The 17,899-nt window shown below is 31.5% G+C and overlaps 1 protein-coding gene across 4 annotated transcripts; it reads right to left on the bottom strand.

Annotated features, from left to right (window-relative positions):
- Nucleotides 1–3,073: 3,073 nt before the first annotated feature.
- Nucleotides 3,074–17,572, bottom strand: LOC131952054 (E3 ubiquitin-protein ligase RNF13). Of its 4 annotated transcripts, none has more exons than XM_059314522.1 (12): nucleotides 17,438–17,572; nucleotides 12,433–12,493; nucleotides 11,505–11,612; nucleotides 10,398–10,484; nucleotides 9,846–9,974; nucleotides 9,498–9,582; nucleotides 9,005–9,089; nucleotides 8,791–8,896; nucleotides 7,710–7,803; nucleotides 7,302–7,382; nucleotides 6,633–6,893; nucleotides 3,074–6,127 (listed from the first exon to the last, which is right to left on the bottom strand). In XM_059314522.1, exons 3-12 carry the CDS (start codon nucleotides 11,601–11,603, stop codon nucleotides 5,592–5,594), a joined length of 1,563 nt encoding a protein of 520 aa, XP_059170505.1. In that variant the 5' UTR covers nucleotides 11,604–11,612; nucleotides 12,433–12,493; nucleotides 17,438–17,572; the 3' UTR covers nucleotides 3,074–5,591. The 4 variants fall into 4 exon arrangements, with proteins under 4 accessions (XP_059170505.1, XP_059170509.1, XP_059170506.1 ...); XM_059314526.1 differs by lacking the exon at nucleotides 17,438–17,572 and adding an exon at nucleotides 17,184–17,236; XM_059314523.1 differs by lacking the exon at nucleotides 17,438–17,572 and adding an exon at nucleotides 13,392–13,521.
- Nucleotides 17,573–17,899: the final 327 nt, after the last annotated feature.

Here is a 17,899-nt window from a genome sequence, read left to right as displayed (position 1 = left end):
CATTATAAAGATTTACTTTTGTTGCCAGATAAAATAATAAAAATTTGCCAATCAATATTATCGAAATAAATTTCAAATCATTGAGTACCTAAGAATTTAATTTTCACAAGCAAAAATAAAATAATTGCAGCTATTCAATAAGAATTAAATACTCATTTCTTTTTTGCGCATATTTCAAAATAGACATTTGGGTTATAATTAGCATACTATAGTCAGTTAATGCTTTGCAGACCACGAAGAAATACCACTATTAATAATCATAAAATACATTGAATGATTCTAACATTACCGTTATGAAATCTTCAAATGATTAAATAGGCCTATTTGTTTAAGAAAAAAATAACATTTTAGCTATACTATATTTTTAATATTTCATTTTAATTAGGTCTACTTAGTTACCTTTGGGGTCATCCATAAATGACGTCACGCTTTTTTGACGATTTTACCCCCCCCCCCCCGTCACACATAGTCACAAAAAGCCAGACCCCCCCCCCTCAGTCTACAACCCCCTTCAAAATTGCATTTGAATATTTCATAAAACATCGATAATTTTCCAAAATCTTGTCTGAACTCTCTCAACATAGAGTATATTAATCAATTTCTATTACAATTTATAAAAACAGTTGTCTAAAACGCGAAATAACAGCTAAAATTCGTTTTCTAACATTGCTTTTTTATAATTCCAAAGCGTGACGTCCCACCACCAGACCCCACCCCCTCCCCCTCATTACACACCGTCACAAAATTACGGACCCCCCTCCACCCTACGAGTGTGACGTCATTTATGGACGGCCCCATTTACATTATTTGCATTCATTATCAAGTAACATTATTATAAATTATGGAAATTTGAATGCTGCAAGAGAAAGGTTGCAGCAGAGAATTATTAGAACTTTGGAAAAGCTCTGGGATATTATATTATTGAATATTCTGAGACTTAATAATTAATTATAGAATAAAAGTGTTCCGGAAAAAAATAAGGAAATAAACAGTAATAGTTAGCTCAGGCAAATGATAATGATAGAAAAACCTTGTTCTTAAAATAACCAACAAAAAAAAAACATTGAAAGAAATAATAAAACAAGTATTGATGAAATTTTTATTTCAGTTTATTACTTTTTTTTATTAAAAAGGAGAAGAATAGGCTAATCAGTTATGGCTATGTTTACCAGACTTAGAGTAACAAAGAAAGGCTAACATGTAGGCCCTACAGCTTCAGTCTCACACCATTCAACAAACTAAATTCAACAGTTCTTGTGAACAGAGGTCAGATGTACTTTGGTTTTGAATTTTCAAAGGTTTTAAAATATGCACAAAATAAAAATATTATACTTTATGACATTTTAAAACAATTATTTTATATTTTTTTAAGACTCAGTGGCAATTTAAAAAACAAACAAAAATCTTTTTAAATTGTTTAGTTTTTAAACACATTTACAAAGCTGAAGCAGTCTTAATTAAAATTGTTTTACAGAAAAATCAATTTTGTTTATATGATTTTAAAAAATAAACAGTTTCAAATATTTTAAAAAGAATTGTAACATTTACCTATATTAGATATAGTCTATGTGTATATAAAGAATCAATATATCTCAAGCAAGCATACATACATGAAAAGATAGCTCCACATTGCTAAATCTAGTACATAATCTATAGCACAGTAGATGCAACCAAAATATATAATCTTATGTAAAATACCCAAATGATTATGAAACAAAATTATAAATGAGCTAACACAATTAGTCATTTTTTTTAAATAATAGAAAATTTTATTTCAGCAGAGACCAACATTTTTTACCATTTACTCCCGTTTTATTGTAAATATAATCGTGTTCTTAACATGTTAGTTTTCTTTTTAAACAAATGGTTGAAAGCAAAAATCAGTGTGTGTGTGTAGAGATTAGAATTTTTACTTATGGAGTTTCTGTTGTAGTGTAAAAGAAAAACAACTCAGAATATTAGTTTTTGTATTGTTTTATAGTGATAAGTTTTATTATTCTTGTTTAATAGTAAACTTATCCTTAATAAGATCAGTGTCTTTAGTGTTTTGATTTAGTCATTGTATGCTTATAAAATTTAGATATTTTGTATGTAATGTAACATAGATTCCCTGTTAACTACTCTAAGTGAATTATCTTGGTAGAAAATTTATAAAAACATGTCTTTGGTTGTGTTGTTTGAGATACAATAGAGAAAAATCAATTAGAACCACTAATTTAGGAAAACAGTCCCTGCTAACTAATAGACACCGATATGAGATATACAGTACAACTCCAGCTCATAAAAAATTAGCATGAGATAGCAGTGAATCAGTGCTAAGTAAACTTTTCTCAAAATAAGATCAGTCTGTTTATAGGAGCATGCCACTGGTAAACTCTATACACAGAAAGAGAATTCTAACAAAAACAATAAAGTCTTGCAAGATAAGTAAAAAAAAAAATGCAGTAAGATTTTTCAAGAAGTTTTTATTTTCTTACATACTAATATTGAAATGGTTACAATAAAGAATCTTTATAAGTTCATTTTAATTACAAACATATTAGTCGTATTTTTTTTTAATGTTTGCTAAAAAATATTTTTTTATTTTTACAATATTGGAATACTGTGTTTAAGGGGAGAGAATAAACACTGTTATAAAAGCTTGTATATTATTTTAATTATAACCACTCACAGATGAACTACCTTATAGTACACATTGTTATTTGTGGATAGCATAAGATGTACAAATAGATGGTTAATATTTCAATAAAAAATTCACTGTGAAAGTATTTGAAAGTAGAGTCAAAATAGCCACTCTGCTTTTTCAAAGCATAAAATAATGGTGTGAAATAAAATTTGTGCAAATAAAACGAGAAATTATTAGACTTTAGAGGGAACACAAAGTATTATATTTCAATAATATGTTTAGATTCACTGGGGTGACATACAAAACATGCAGTTATAATTTGTAAAAATATAATGTAATTTTTAAAAATATTCACTCAACAGTTCTGATGGAGCCAACACTTAAATTAACTATGTATAAAAATGATTACTGATACCCTTTTCTACATGATGTGCAAACATTAAATCATGATTTTACTTTATAAAGTTTTTACTTTTAATCTAAAATTACATAACCAGATTTTAATAACTGGCTTCTTTTTTCTGTTACCAAAAATAATTTATATTAGATTGTTAGTTATGTTTCTGTAAAAGAGCTAGAAAGTTAGCCAAAACAAATAAAAACAATTATAATGCTAGCAATATAAAAATTAAATACATAAAATGAGCGCTTCTTTTGTGACGGTACGCACCGGTACAGCGTACCGGCATCTTTTCCAATGTGGGGAAATAATTATTACTTTTCTTGTATTTTAACTTTTATTATTAATTTATCATATAATTAATTTGTTAAAAAGTTAGGCAATCCATCACTGAGTACCAAGACCTATTTTTGTTACAAAAAAAAGCACTGCGTAAAATATACACATATTGTAAACAAAACTGACAGTTACTATATAATAGTATTTCGTATCTATGAGTGTATGTGATTACAACAAGCCTCACTAGAAATTATAAGGCAATCACACAGAATATAAATTAAAAATTCCTTCAAAGCAATTACTCATGTTTCTTTGCTCAGATGTAATGATAATGTTGGGTCAGCCATTTGAAACAAATTTACAATCTGAATGTAACTGGTTGGAAGAAAGAATTTAATCTAAGAGGCACTATTCAAGTAACAAGAAAACTTAATTAACATTTACAAAAGTATGTTTAAAATTTCTTAAAAGTCCTCATATACATAAATATATAATGATTTCTTAAAAATTAAATTGTAACTGGTTTGACTGCATGCATTAAACCATTAACATAATTTAGATATTACTGGTGCTCTTTAGCACTAAAGATAATAAATCAGACTACCGTAAGCTACTAAAGATAAATAAATCCAACAACTGTAAACTACAACTGAATAGTTGTAATTGAAAATTACATTGCTTAAGATATAAATTTTTGTATATTTCCTGTCAAATTAGAATTAAAAAGTTATTAACAAATTATTTTAGCGTAATTTAATCTCAATCCAAATCAAGAGAGAGCTTTCTGAAAGCGCCCTGGCATTTTTACAGAATGAACAATCACATGAATTTTTCAAAACAGAAACTAATGTTTATAGTTACTTACATGGAGCTGATAAAACAACAAAATTAAGCAGGAATGGAAATTGAGAAAATATTTTACAATTTTAACAAATTATTTTTTCAAAAAGTGTAACAAACTTGTTTTAATACTATGCTTGATAAACATTAACAAAAGTAAAATTAAACACAATTTTTTTTTTTAAATTTAACTCACAAGGCTATATATTTAACAATAAGAGATTGTGTTAATTTGTAGTTCAAAAATAGCTCTTATAAATCTAAATATTTTATAAATGTACAAGATTTTTTGTAATTTTACATTACACTTTCTGCATTGTTATGATACTTGAGTTAAAAACACGTCTCAAGGTTCTTAAAAGAAAAAAAAATCATTTAAATATTGAAAAGTTTTAAAATATAAATAAAAAATAATTTTTATGTCATTTAGTGTTGAAGTAAAGTTGTCAATGAACAATAAATTCAATAAACTATTTAAAAGTCAGATTCCACATTCGAAACAAAAAATATTCAATGCTTTTTGAATGTTCAAGAATGAAACAATAAATACATTAAAGCATTAATAGATACATTTCCCATGACATGCACAACAAACTACCAGTTAATATGAAATGCAATAGACTAAATTATTAAATATAAAAAAATGGCTGGGAGTATTTTCTCCTAATTATGTTTTTAAAACAGAAGTTTTTTACCTATCAGGTATGGTCTCGAAGGATACACTTTCCTTTTAGTACTAATAATAGAATTTTAGTCAGTTACTTCAGATGTAGCCATTTATATGATTTTGGACCAGTAAAAAGTGAATACAGAAACAGAAACAAAATTCTGAATCAAACAAAAGATGCACCAACTAAGAGTAAAAGAGTTTTAATAGTGTTGCAAGGTAGTATACAAGGTCAGGGTTATGCATCTTGAAGGTCAAGGTTACAAGACTAGCTTAGTTTAAGCCAGAAAGAGACTGTGCATATATTTACATCAAATCTCAGAATATGCTATGTACAACAGTATGAAAAAAAATACATGTAAAGTATCCTTGACAAATAAGTTACACATCTTTTTTTGACAGTGTAATGTTTGTTTTTTCATAGATTTAAAATTTTGTTTACAAACATACAATGGAGACTCACACAAATTAAAGGTGTTTAGTTGTTTTAACGTTTCAAAGTGAATAGTTGACAACACAACATATGTATGAATCAGCAGGCATACAAAATCACACGTTATAAAACAGCTTCATGGGCTGTAACATACACCACAAAAACAGCTGCAAGTGATGCTGGTAATAAAACAACTGCAAATTAATAAGTTTACAATTGACTTAGAGAAGTATTGTTTTACAGGAAAAAATTATTTTAAAAAGCCAGCTTATGTTACAACCAGCGCCAATCTAAGTGAGAAAAAAAACGTATCACAAAATTTTTGTTAAAAACTTTGCTCCGCACTTCAAACAACCTCGTTCAGCTCATGCCTCTTGCCCCTGTTTGGGGCGACATCTTGACCCTCTGAAACCCCAGGGTTCACACATGCACCCTCGACTTCCACCACCTCCTCCCCTCCCTGCCTGGAAGTCCCAGCATCCTCATCCTTGTGCTCCCCTTCAACGTGTTGGCTAGTCCTCTTCGTCGTTCTCTTCAACTCTTTCTTCTTCTTTCTTCTCTCTCTCCTCTCCTCCCGCGTTTCATCCACCAAGAAAGCACCCTCACCCTCAGCTTGACCACTGTCCACACGCTCAGGTTCAACGTCCCTCAGTTCTTCCTCCCTCTTCACCTTCCTCACCCTCTCGTGTCTTTTCCTCTTGCGGTCTGCCCTTGTGCCCCTGCCTTTAGAATCCTGTCGTGACACCTTCGGATGTTGTGTGGTTTGGGTTGTGCTCCTTCTTTCAGAAATTCCAACCCCGCCAACTGCTCCCAAGTCTGGTTCTGAGTCTGAGGCCATGATGGCACTCTGGTCATTTGTTACAGATACGTTTGGCTGCTCGCCTGAAATAAAAAAAAAAAAATTAAGAAACTGGTCACATATAATTTTACATCATTATATCTTTTAAAAACTATGGAGTGCCTGGTCACACATTTGTTTTTTAAGAGTAAAAAGTTCAGAAAGAAAGTTTATTTTACAAAAGAAACCTTTCTTTTATTTAAAAGTAATTTAGCTTAAACTGAAACTGTTTTTTCTTATGATTAATAAAAAAAATTGAAAAAAATAATTAAATTTGCTTTTTAAAAGTTATTTTACCTAATCATTAGTTCATTTGTTTTTTAAGAGCAAAAAGGTTTTACTAAAGAAACCTTTTTTTTTAAATTTTAAAGTAATTTTGCTTAAATTAAAAACTGTTTTTTTCTTATGATAAATAAAACAAATTTAAAAAAAAATTGCTTTTTAAAAGTAATTTTACCTAATTGTAAGTACTTTTGTCTGTCAGCGATGTTAAATAAATTTTTAAAATTACATTTCTTATTAAAACAAAAATTTTTTAATTGAACCAACCATTAGCAGTTTGAGAGTCAGTGGCGTTGTTTGTCTGGCCAGTACGACGAGGAAACCTCCTCTCACTGCGAGTGGCATAAGCTCTATTGGTGCTGCCCTGTAGAAGGGGGGTGCTCTCTGATCCAGTGGTGTTGGCTGTACCCCCAGCATCAGAGTCTGAGCTTTCAGACTCGGCACTACCTGGTATGACGCGCCGCTTGCACACCGGACAGGTCTTCTTGTTTTTGGTCAGCCAGGGGTCGATGCACTTTGTATGGTAGACTGGAAGATTAATTCAAAGTTTTATTGTTAAATTTAAAACAAGCAATTTTTTTTTAAATTACTAGTGTAAAATTTAATCCTTTTATCTTCCACTTAATGCACAGTGAAATTTGTCACTATTTATTTTTTAGGAACAGAATAAAATGTTTACTTAAATTTTATAGGGCAAACTGATTTTATTAGTAGCATAGGGCTATGAGACAGAGTGGTTAAGGTATAAAACAATTGATTGCTAATTCAGAAGTGACTTTGTTGATATTATTACAGGAGTCTAATAAAGTATATAAGTCACTTCATATGCTGCAGCAATATGCCAATACAGAGGATATTTCACTTTATTTGAAATGAGCATAAAACACTTTTTTTAAAAATCTGCTAATTTCTGAAGGAAAATAAATAAAACTGTACCATGGTCACAAGGAAGAACTCTGAGTTTCTCCCCTTCTTCATACTCATCTAGGCAAATAGCACAGGTGTCATAGTAGTCACCTACAAATAAATGAAACAGTTACATTTTTAAAAAAATGAAAATCTGAGTAAAAACTGATATGCAATGGCTTAAGTTAAGTGTACAGTTTATTTTAATAATAGAAGAATGAATAAAAACTGATTCAACACATCAAATAGATCAGCTATACAATATAAATATACTACCATATATTTTAAGGTACAAGAAACAGCTAATTTCATTAAAGTAATATTTTTATTATATCAGTTTACATGCAGAACTATTTTCGACCCCAAGAAACACATCTCAATGCTATGTGTAGTAATTAAGTTTGCAAGCAGCTTGATGGCTAATAAACTACATCTCACCTTTCTTGAATTTACGCACAGGTATTTTTTTTAAATGTTTGGATGATAAACGGTTGACTTTCTTTTTGATATGGTCTCTGCAAATCTTGATAATCTAAAGGAATAAAATGAGAAAAACTTTTTGATATGGTCTCTGCAAATCTTGATAATCTAAAGGAATGAAATGAGAAAACTATGCTCGGTATGTCCGTACATGACAACTCCAGAGTTTGTACTGCTCATCAAAACTTAAGATTCTAGATATTTCTCAAACCAGCTTTAACAAATTCCAGACCTACTACAGCTGTTTCTTTTTCTTCATTCCTAATTTTAGTGTTAGAAGAGAGTCCCTACAACACAATCAAGTAATAAGTGCCAACTTGTTTTGCGCCTTTAAGGCTGTTGACTCTTGAGATTTCAACCTGCTTTTGATTTTGGATTTATTTTCATATCCTTTGTCCAACAAAGAACAAACTACAAGACAGCAGGTGTTTGATTTTGGAATTGCCTCCTAGTTGAGTGGCTACCCCATCTATCAAGAAAGCCACATCTGCTAGGGGTTCGAACTCAGAACTTTTCAGTTCAGCAACTATGAGCTTAACCAACCCAACCACACTGACATCCAGCTATTAAAGTTTACACAATTTTTTTTTTAATCCCACTATAGTGTGACTATAAATTAAGTGATTTATTGTGGACAATACAGATGTGTTTAATTTATTATAGAAGCTGTACAACTTTACTACTAATTTCTAGCACAGCTTGAGTCACTAGGACATCTCAAAGGTCAGCAAGCTCAAATTGATACCAGACTAGCTAGACAATGGAATTGATCACAAGAAATAAGAGAAACCGATGAATTCTAATTATCCGCCCCTTAACTACTAGGTCTGTTACAGCACTTATCTACTTTACTAGGCTTAAATAATAACAACTTATAAAAACAAACTTTTTACTGGAGCTAATTAAAATCTAACTGTAGGAAAAATTTAAATACTGAAATTCTTGTTGAAGTGTTTGATTAAACTGGATTCAAATTTTCATTCTTTTAAATGTTGGAAAAAAATAATTTTGGCTTTAGCTAACTTAATTTTTTACTCACCATGTAAATTATTCCAACCAAGAAACACAAGGCAACAACCAATACAAAAGGCCAGATCATGAACTCAAACTGTGGGCCAAAGTCCTGAATTTCTATGATGATTTCTCTGAAAATAAATTAGATGGCTTTAATTAACTTTTGAAAAGTGGAAATCTTTTTGATAAAGTACAATGGATAAATAATAAAAGTATTTTTAAAATAACGATTTAGTTACTTGTGCTTGAAATTGTATGATGTGCTTAAGGCTTTGCCTGCAGTCAATCCAACAAAGGTCGATGGAATTTTCACAGCCTCTTTACCTATTAAGAATACATTTTGAAAAGTTTAACCAATAGGACTTGTTGAAACATTCCAATTGGTTTTAACCTTTGAGTTTTTAACATTGGTCAGACAACTGAGCATAATTTTTTTAAGCAGCGAGTTTTTAAAAAATGTGGACTAAAATATGAGCAACCACACTGCTTTAGTCATCTAACAATGAGCCAGGCAATTAGGAATTAATTATGTTTGGCTGCCAGGAAAAATTATATTTCATTGCCAGGAAAAATTATATTTCGTTGCCAGAGAAAATTAAGTTAGGCAGCAAAGGAAAAACTAAGTTTGGCTGCCAGTGAAATTAAATTTTGCAATGATAGTGAAATCAGGTACAATAGTAATTTATAAATAAAAGCAGCATACATTATTTATAATAAAAAAAAATTGATTACCATCTCCCCCCATGTTGACAAGATCATCACTTTGATTATTGTACACAATGGCAGCGTTGAAGTTGGCACGCTGGGCATGCCTGACCTGATGAAAGAAATTTGTGGAAGTTTAAGTACTTTATGCTTTACACAACCGACATTACTGTATGTGCTTTTGTAAATAAATAAGTGGGAGGATGGTTAATTTTTATGTATAACTTAATTTTAAAAATGGCTCTTCCCTTAAAGTAAGCTAACAAACACAAAATTAGTAAAACAGATAATTATTACAATGAGCACATTTCCACATAAAAACAGCAAGCTTTTATCTTTCCTTTAAGGAACAAAAACTTAATAAACATGAGTTACCTTTTCTGCAAAAGGACAGTCCCCACCTCTGACTATCAAGGCTATCCACTTATACATGGGGTCGGGAGGTGGTGCTGAAGTATTTAGTTTACTACATGCATCAAGGGGCTCCACTGGAATTATCCTTCCCTGGAATATAATAATTAATTTTATACATCAAAATTTGAGGGAAAATAATTTTACACATCAAAATTTGAGAGAAAATAATTTTACACATCAAAATTTGAGAGAAAATAATTTTATACATCAAAATTTGAGAGAAAATATTTTATGTGAAATATCTTGGATTAGTAACAGTAATGTTATTGTTAGCATGTATTTTTTTTAAAATCTAATTAAAAACTGTTTTAGAGAGAAAACATCAATGATTATAGTAAACTAGAAACATAACAGAAATAATATATGCCCAGATTAAATAATATAGGAATTTCTTTTATCATGAATGCTTGAATCCTGAGCAAACCACAAAAGTCAAGGGGGCATTGAACATAGGCTAGATGTGACACATAGCAAAATGTCATGAAAACACAGCCAGAATGACATTTAACATACCTGAATTCCATCTTCAGGAAAGTCTGGTCCAAACTGAGCTGTGCGGTCATTATAGGTGATCGAGGTTTCATTTGATGTCGTGTTAAACTGTTGAAATAAACATGTAATTGTGTGTTTGGCTGTTGGGGTAAACACTTAAGACTGTTTAACACAGTGTTCAGGTGTTAAGGTAAACATATAACACTGTGTATGGCTGTTGAGGGAAACATTAAACACTGTGTTCAGCTGTTGAGGGAAACATTAAACACTATGTTTAGTTGTTGAAATAAACATTAAACACTGTGTTTGGCTGTTGAGGGAAACATTAAACACTGTGTACGGGTGTTGAGGGAAACATTAAACACTGTGTTCAGGTGTTGAGATAAACATATAACACTGTGTTCAAGTGTTGAGATAAACATATAACACTGTGTTCAGGTGTTGAGATAAACATATAACACTGTGTTCAGGCATTAAGATAAACATATAACACTGTGTTCAGGCATTAAGATAAACATATAACACTGTGTTCAGGTGTTAAGATAAACATGTAACACTGTGTTCAGCCTGTGGGGTATACATCTGAGAGCAATGTCAGTATAACCACATATAATAAACACCAGCCTCAATGAAGAAACAATAGATCTCTAAGTGTAGTATGTAGATCAGGTCACCCATTCATTCATACACTTTTCTGTAAGCATTGGTTGGACAGGTCATTGTGGAGATCACAACACTTTGTTTTATCATATGTTGACAAGGGTTTATGACCTAACAGTTATTGTGGAGAAGAAGTAGAGTTCATCTGCTTCTATTGACCATGGGATAGTTAATACTATGCCCAGCCACCTTTACTTTACATGAGCCAGTTACCCAACCAAGCTGGGTGAACTCAGTTAAATCCTGGGATCAAAACATGTGTGTTTTCAGTCAGGCGTTCTACTGCTTGCCATGCTGTCCCATAATGGTATGATATACTCACCCTAAAAGCCAAGATCACTGACATCAATATACTTTTAACATGACTGATCAAACACATGAGAACACATCAGAGTGTGATAAGCACATCAAGTCAGCTGCTACAAGAAACATGACTTAAAAGACTGCTGGGCAGCCACAATGACTCACCACAATGATGTCACTTTTAACACTGGGCAGAAGCATGAAGCAGCTTATTACTGTAACTATGGCAACCTGCATGTTGTTTAGAGACAGGGGTCCCTCCATTCTACACTCCTATGAAATAAACAATCATATTTTTTTTTAAAACCAATACACCTTTTTTAAACAAAAATTAATGGTATAAAATGGTATAGATTTTAATTAAAACAACATTTTTAAGTTAAAAACATTGTATAGAGGATTTCTTATATTGAATCTGATAATAACTATTAATTTTATTTAAAGATAACTGGGAAATAATTTTGCATTTAAGTGTTAACCTTTCACAATAGTTAAATAACCGCATATGTATAAATAGTTAGCTGAACTGTAGAGTAACTTAATTGTGTTTCAAATTACGAAGTCCATAATACCACCACAGTAACTAGTTAAAATATGACCCAGTCAGCCCAGCATACCAAATTACTCTCTACTAATCCACTGTCATTATAAGATTAGATTAAAATCAATGGGGGTAAAAGTAGCAATTATTAAGCTAAAAGAGTTAATGTTCTTGGAAAAAAAGGAAAACTGTTTTGGTATGATGATTGGCTGATTCTTTACTAGCCTCTTGTGGTCATTTCTTAGCCTGAATGACAGGTACCTTTTAGAGCTGGATGAACTCTTGGTGCCTGACCACACAATCTGAAAACTTTAAGTAACAGATGAACTCTACTTCATCTACCCTATGATGGCCAGCCTTCCATGAATTTTTTTTTTACTCCTTATAAGAGTGAAAAAGCTGTAAATGTAACTAATTTTGGTTGTGAAAATACTTAATACGGGCTAGACATTTACCGAGGTGCATGCAAAAAATTAGCCTGACGGTAAGTGTTAAAATTACCCAAATTCTTTATATCAGCAGTTAAAAAAACATCAAGAATACAAGACTGACCTCTAGGTAAAACTACTAATCTTTGCCTGGTAAACGATGTGTCATCATCGGCTTAAATTTCCTGTAAAAAAAATATGTATTGTGCTGAAATTGTCAAAAAAAAATTATATGACATACCACAGTGATAGCCATACACATACAGACAGAAATTATTTTTATACTGCTAATACTATTGATCAAGACCGGTGAGTTACTCTGCTGTGGTCACTAAGTACTGCCAGCTTAAATATACCCAAGTAGTAATGAAAGTAAAACTGTATCACACCAAAAACTAGCCTTAGCTCTAACCTGAACCTGACATATATATAAAGTCAGTGTATATCTAGTGACACCAAAAGTAATAAGATTTCTTTTTTTAAATTAAGAACACACCACTACGAATGAGGATCTTAAAATAAATTAACAATAAAGATATAAAGTCAAAAGAAAAAAATATTGCAACACTTTTTCAGTAAATATGAATGAGAGCATAAATAATAAAGTATCCTTTTCATGTGATCAACAGAAACATTTTTTTTAAATACCCAGCATCTCAAAAGTCTAAAGAATCACCACAAACAGACATCTCTTCTATATAAAAAAATGTATAAATAATCATGACCCCAACCTAGTACACACCATATAAGAACTAGGATGTAGATGCGCTATAGCCAAACCAACAAGTCTAACTGCAATGTAGGGCACATGAATCAAATGTCCTTTTCACATTAAGAATTTGTTTACACTTCCTGTTCCATCAAATAAACTTTTGAGTCCTATCATCACCTATCACAATAGAAAACAGTAAATGAAGATTGCTAATAATTAAATTTAAAACAACTAACCCAGGTAAACACACAATCACATGTCACACTACAAGGAAAAATTTAATTTCTAAAAATAGATCACATCTCTTACACAGGTGTTGTTTTTTATTCACTCCCTTGCATGTTAAATTATTTTTATATTCACTACCATACCTTGTAAATTTTAATTCCAATACTTAAATCCTGTACTACTGTACTATTGAAATTAAAAGGTGTCTGCTTTGTAAACAATAACAATGCCTCCTCTCAGTAAAATGTCACAGGACACTACAACAAAGGACTTAATCACAGTCAAGACTGTTCAATACATAATATCAACATGCTATCAGTAAACTACAAGGTGTACACACGGCTTCCCTATTTTTACACATTACTAATGGCGAGATAACACATACTGATAACACATGATGGGAATCAATGGCTCTTTATACTTGACACAATAAGAACAATAGTTTGATAAAGATCTTAATATTTGAAGAAAAATGAGGGGTGATATTATTGATGAGGCCTGAACACAGTGAGATGGGAGCAGGACATTATCTACCCCTTGGTGAATCCCCCCCCCCCCGGTACATCATCTCCCCTGGTCTGTTGAGAGGTAGAAACAATAGTGGTAGATTGAGGATACATTAGGGGTCATCCATTTATGACATCCACACGCGGGGGTCCGAAAAAAAACTGACTTTTGTGGAAGCATATGGATTTTTATAAGGAAAAAAGTGGATTTTTGTGGACGGGGGTCCAAAATCCAAAAAAATTGTGGACGTCATAAATGGATGACCCCATAGGGACAGGATCGTGGTTAGATTTAAGCTTAAGCGACTGATTAGGTTTACGCTTAAGGTTAAATATAGGTTTAAAGTTGAAGGTTAGAATCATGTTTGGGGTGTAAATTGACAGGGGGTTATCTGGGATCCCCCCCCCCCCATGAGAAAGAACAGAATACAGTAAAGTGATGGTACAAATAGTATAGGGTACTCATTATTCAACTCAGTGTTTCAAGGCTAACATTTTAATGTGAACTTGATAAAATCCTAAATAAATAAAGATGGCAGCCATTTCACGGTTAGCATTTAAATACATTGTGATACATTTCATCCCTGGTTTTCCTAGGTTTAAATCAATTATTACACAAATAGACTCTTACCAGCAGTTAATATACAATTAATTGGTTTATTTCATTGATTGTGTGGCAATGTGGTGATAATAATTACACATATTAAAATAAGAATGGCTAAGAATTTTAAAAATTTCTCTGGCATTGAACTAAGAGACAAGTACCAAAACATGTAGTTTTTTTTTTTACAGTGTTTGCACGTCTCTCTCTTCAAAGCCAGACCTTCTTTTTTTTTAGTTCCATTAAAACCATTAACGTTGTTTGCCAAGAAATGTTTTTTCTAAAACTGTTGTTATAAAACTTGTTGAAATGTATTTCCTGATAAAAATTAATAAAATGTATTTAAAACTTCAATAAATAAGCCTAAAACCTTTAAGTTGAATAATAAGTCTCACTATTCAATTTAATATGTAGATTGATAATGTTTATGTAATACATCACTTGCTTGAAGTTTTCATTTTAAAATTATTTTCAAAAATTTATAATGCTTAGACAAAAGTTTGTAAAGCAGGCCTATTGATTTTTTGTTTAATATTAACATTAAAAAAGTATGACAGATTTATTTGGAGAGCTTGTGTAAGTTGCCATGTAGCCTTATAATCTTTTTCCTTCTTCTTAATTACAAAGTTGGACTGGATTTCCTCTAACACAATTAAGCATTAAATGTCAACATGTTATGTGCCAAATGGCCTGCAGACTCTGGTTTCAGCCTGCTTTTCTTTTTAGACTTGCTTCAATAGCAGTTGTCCACCAAGAACAAACTACCAGGCAGCAGTTTGATTCTGGAGTTGTCTCTCCTAGATGGGTTGCAGTCCCATGCCATTGAGTCTTATATAACCAAGGTTTGGAACTTGGGAATTTTCTGTTTAACAGCCCTACCAAGCCAACCACATGTATAATCTAATTACTATTAGGTCAATATACGTGCGTATTTTTTAAATGCAATAAATTAGCACCTAAGTAAGCCAAAGCCTCAAGATTGATGTATATTTACTACCTGATGTAGTTTAGATTGGAATTTTAAAAATTCAAAATCAACAAATAGGCTAATCAATAACCAAATTAAATAGCTGTTACTTTCTAAAATTTACATATAAATTAATTAAACTGTCAGTTGCAAAGCTAGGCTGCAAAACAATTTTTAAAAATTCGATATAAGAGTTCCTTGCAGGAATAAATGAAAACACTATTAAACCTAGAAAGGACAGCCTTTCTTTTAAAGTTACGAATGTTTTTACTAGATCTGTATCTGCCATAAATATATTTTTTAAGTTTAAAATAGTGAGGCCCACATCTTGTATTGAAAATGTTGTTTGTCTGTCTCTCATTCACAGAACTGTTACATTATTCCTGTTTCTAGTTCCCATAGTGAATGACCATAGTCTATGGCATAGTCCTGTCCCCCATACATAAGGCATAACCTTCCGCAAAGGCCTAATGAGTAAATTTTACAACTATGTGCTTTTGTGTAGATTCTAGGATCTAGAGTTCTAGACTAATAAATATTAAATAAGACTAAGACTAATCGTAAACTCGAGCTAGATGCTCTGGTCTGTGTGTAGTGTAGAGTGTAGTGAAGTGTAATTTACTGTAATACAACAGCTACTAGATCTAGATCTAGAGTAAAGTGTAAAGTGGCGTCTGCGGACAGACGTAGCAAAAAAAACGGAAGTGCCGATTTCCATTGAGCGCCATTCAGTAACCGCTTCACATAGAAACAAACCGAAAGTACCGTCTCACTCCGCATTCTTTCTAGTTTAATCACGTCTGATTCATTTTGTATTCATACGCATAGCATTGAATGTATTAACATTTTCAGTGGTGAGACTCTGTGCGGACAGTAAGTGCACTTTTTTTTACATTTTATTTTCTGTGCGCACACTTGCTCCTTATGCGGACAAGGCATATTTTGTTCATTTTATTTCTATTTAAATGATTGAAATAAACATGTTACATACATAAATAGCGTTGTTGATTGTTTTATATATTAATATATTGGAAAACAAAAAATATGAAGAAATATGAAATAAGTTTTAATTAAATTAAAGTGATGCCTGAAAGAAACTCAGGACCCAGTTGAGATTTTATTTCACTTTTTGCTTAGTAGACACGTTTGATGATCAAAAATATTTTTAAAACCTAAAAACGTTACTAAAAACTTATAGATCTAGATTTAGACTTAAATTTAAATATAAATCTGGAGTATCAAGATTAGTTCAAAGTTTCTTTTTACTTAAAGTGTAAGAAATATACTCTGATTTTTCATTATTGTCCGCAAAAGGTTAACCCTCAAAAAATATGCGGACACCCCAATTTTTCCTCTAAGATGGCTTAAACAACCTCAACTATGATATTTATAGCTTTCTATATATATATATAAGCTATTTATAGTTAACCCAGTTAACTAAGCTATGATTGGTTTGATTTATTCCTCTAATCCGGGGACTAGTGCTCTTCATCCAGGTGAGGTTCCCTTTCATAAAACGTCATACATCGCAACTTTGAAAAATTCCAATTAATCTCCCTATTGAGTGAAATAGAAGAAATGGACTCAGATGTGTTTAAAAATGGACATGCTTTGTGTTGTTTGCGTTAGTTTCCTATAAAACATTCATACAATTATTGTTTAAGCGAAAAACAGCAAGGTGTCCGCACAGAGGCAACTGTCCGCAGACGCCACTTTACTCTAGATTTAACTAGATCTAGAGACTAGATTTCTACTTTCTAGAGCTAGCGCACAGTAGTAGAGTCTAGTCTAGATGAGAAGACTCGGGTACTCAGGACAAAACATTTAATTAATTAATAATGATTTAACACACAATAATTACAATATTCAGTGACTCAGCGAGTGAGAATGGATACTCAACTCAAAACTGAGTGTGTCAAAACTTAAACTCAATGAGACAAATGAGATACTCAATCTCTGAATTCTCTGTCAAAGTCTCAAGTCTGTCATGAAGTCGTGAATAAACAACAATAATTTAATAAACATTGAAACTTAACTACTAACTAGTCTAGATCTAGATCTAGTGTGAAGAAATTGTATAAGACATTATAGATCTAGAAAATCTAGATTTCTAACCTTGTCTACAATTTGAAATGTTACTGATGCTGTTGTGTGTCTCTAATCTAGATCTAGATCTAGAATCTAACTAAAAATATTTCCAATTCCCTAAACCTTGAAAAACACTAGCCCGGAAGCTATTCTTTTACGACAATAACAATATTCACACGAGAGTGGTTTATTGCCAGATAGTGCTTTTCACTACGAAAATGGCCGAATAATTAAATTAAAGATAATTTTATTTAAATTCTGACGTTCTTAGATGTTAAAATTATTTAAGAACAAAAAACCTTTGTAATTTATTGTTGGAATATTCACTGGAAAAGTTTTGTAACATATTAATAAAAGAGTAACTCTTGCTAGAATATTACAAGTTTGGAATACTTTTATATAAAAGTACTGGTGTTATCATGTGATATTCAATTAGGGATTTAACAAAAGGTCATCAATTTATCATTCTTTTATAACATCAATGGGTGG

The sequence above is a fragment of the Physella acuta genome, unplaced genomic scaffold, assembly GCF_028476545.2.
Source record: "Physella acuta isolate Inbredline_101_S28 unplaced genomic scaffold, ASM2847654v3 ptg000848l, whole genome shotgun sequence".
NCBI classification, from domain to species: domain Eukaryota; kingdom Metazoa; phylum Mollusca; class Gastropoda; family Physidae; genus Physella; species Physella acuta.
The sequence above is the reverse complement of the archived record's forward strand: the minus strand, read 5'-3'. Positions and strand labels throughout refer to the sequence as shown.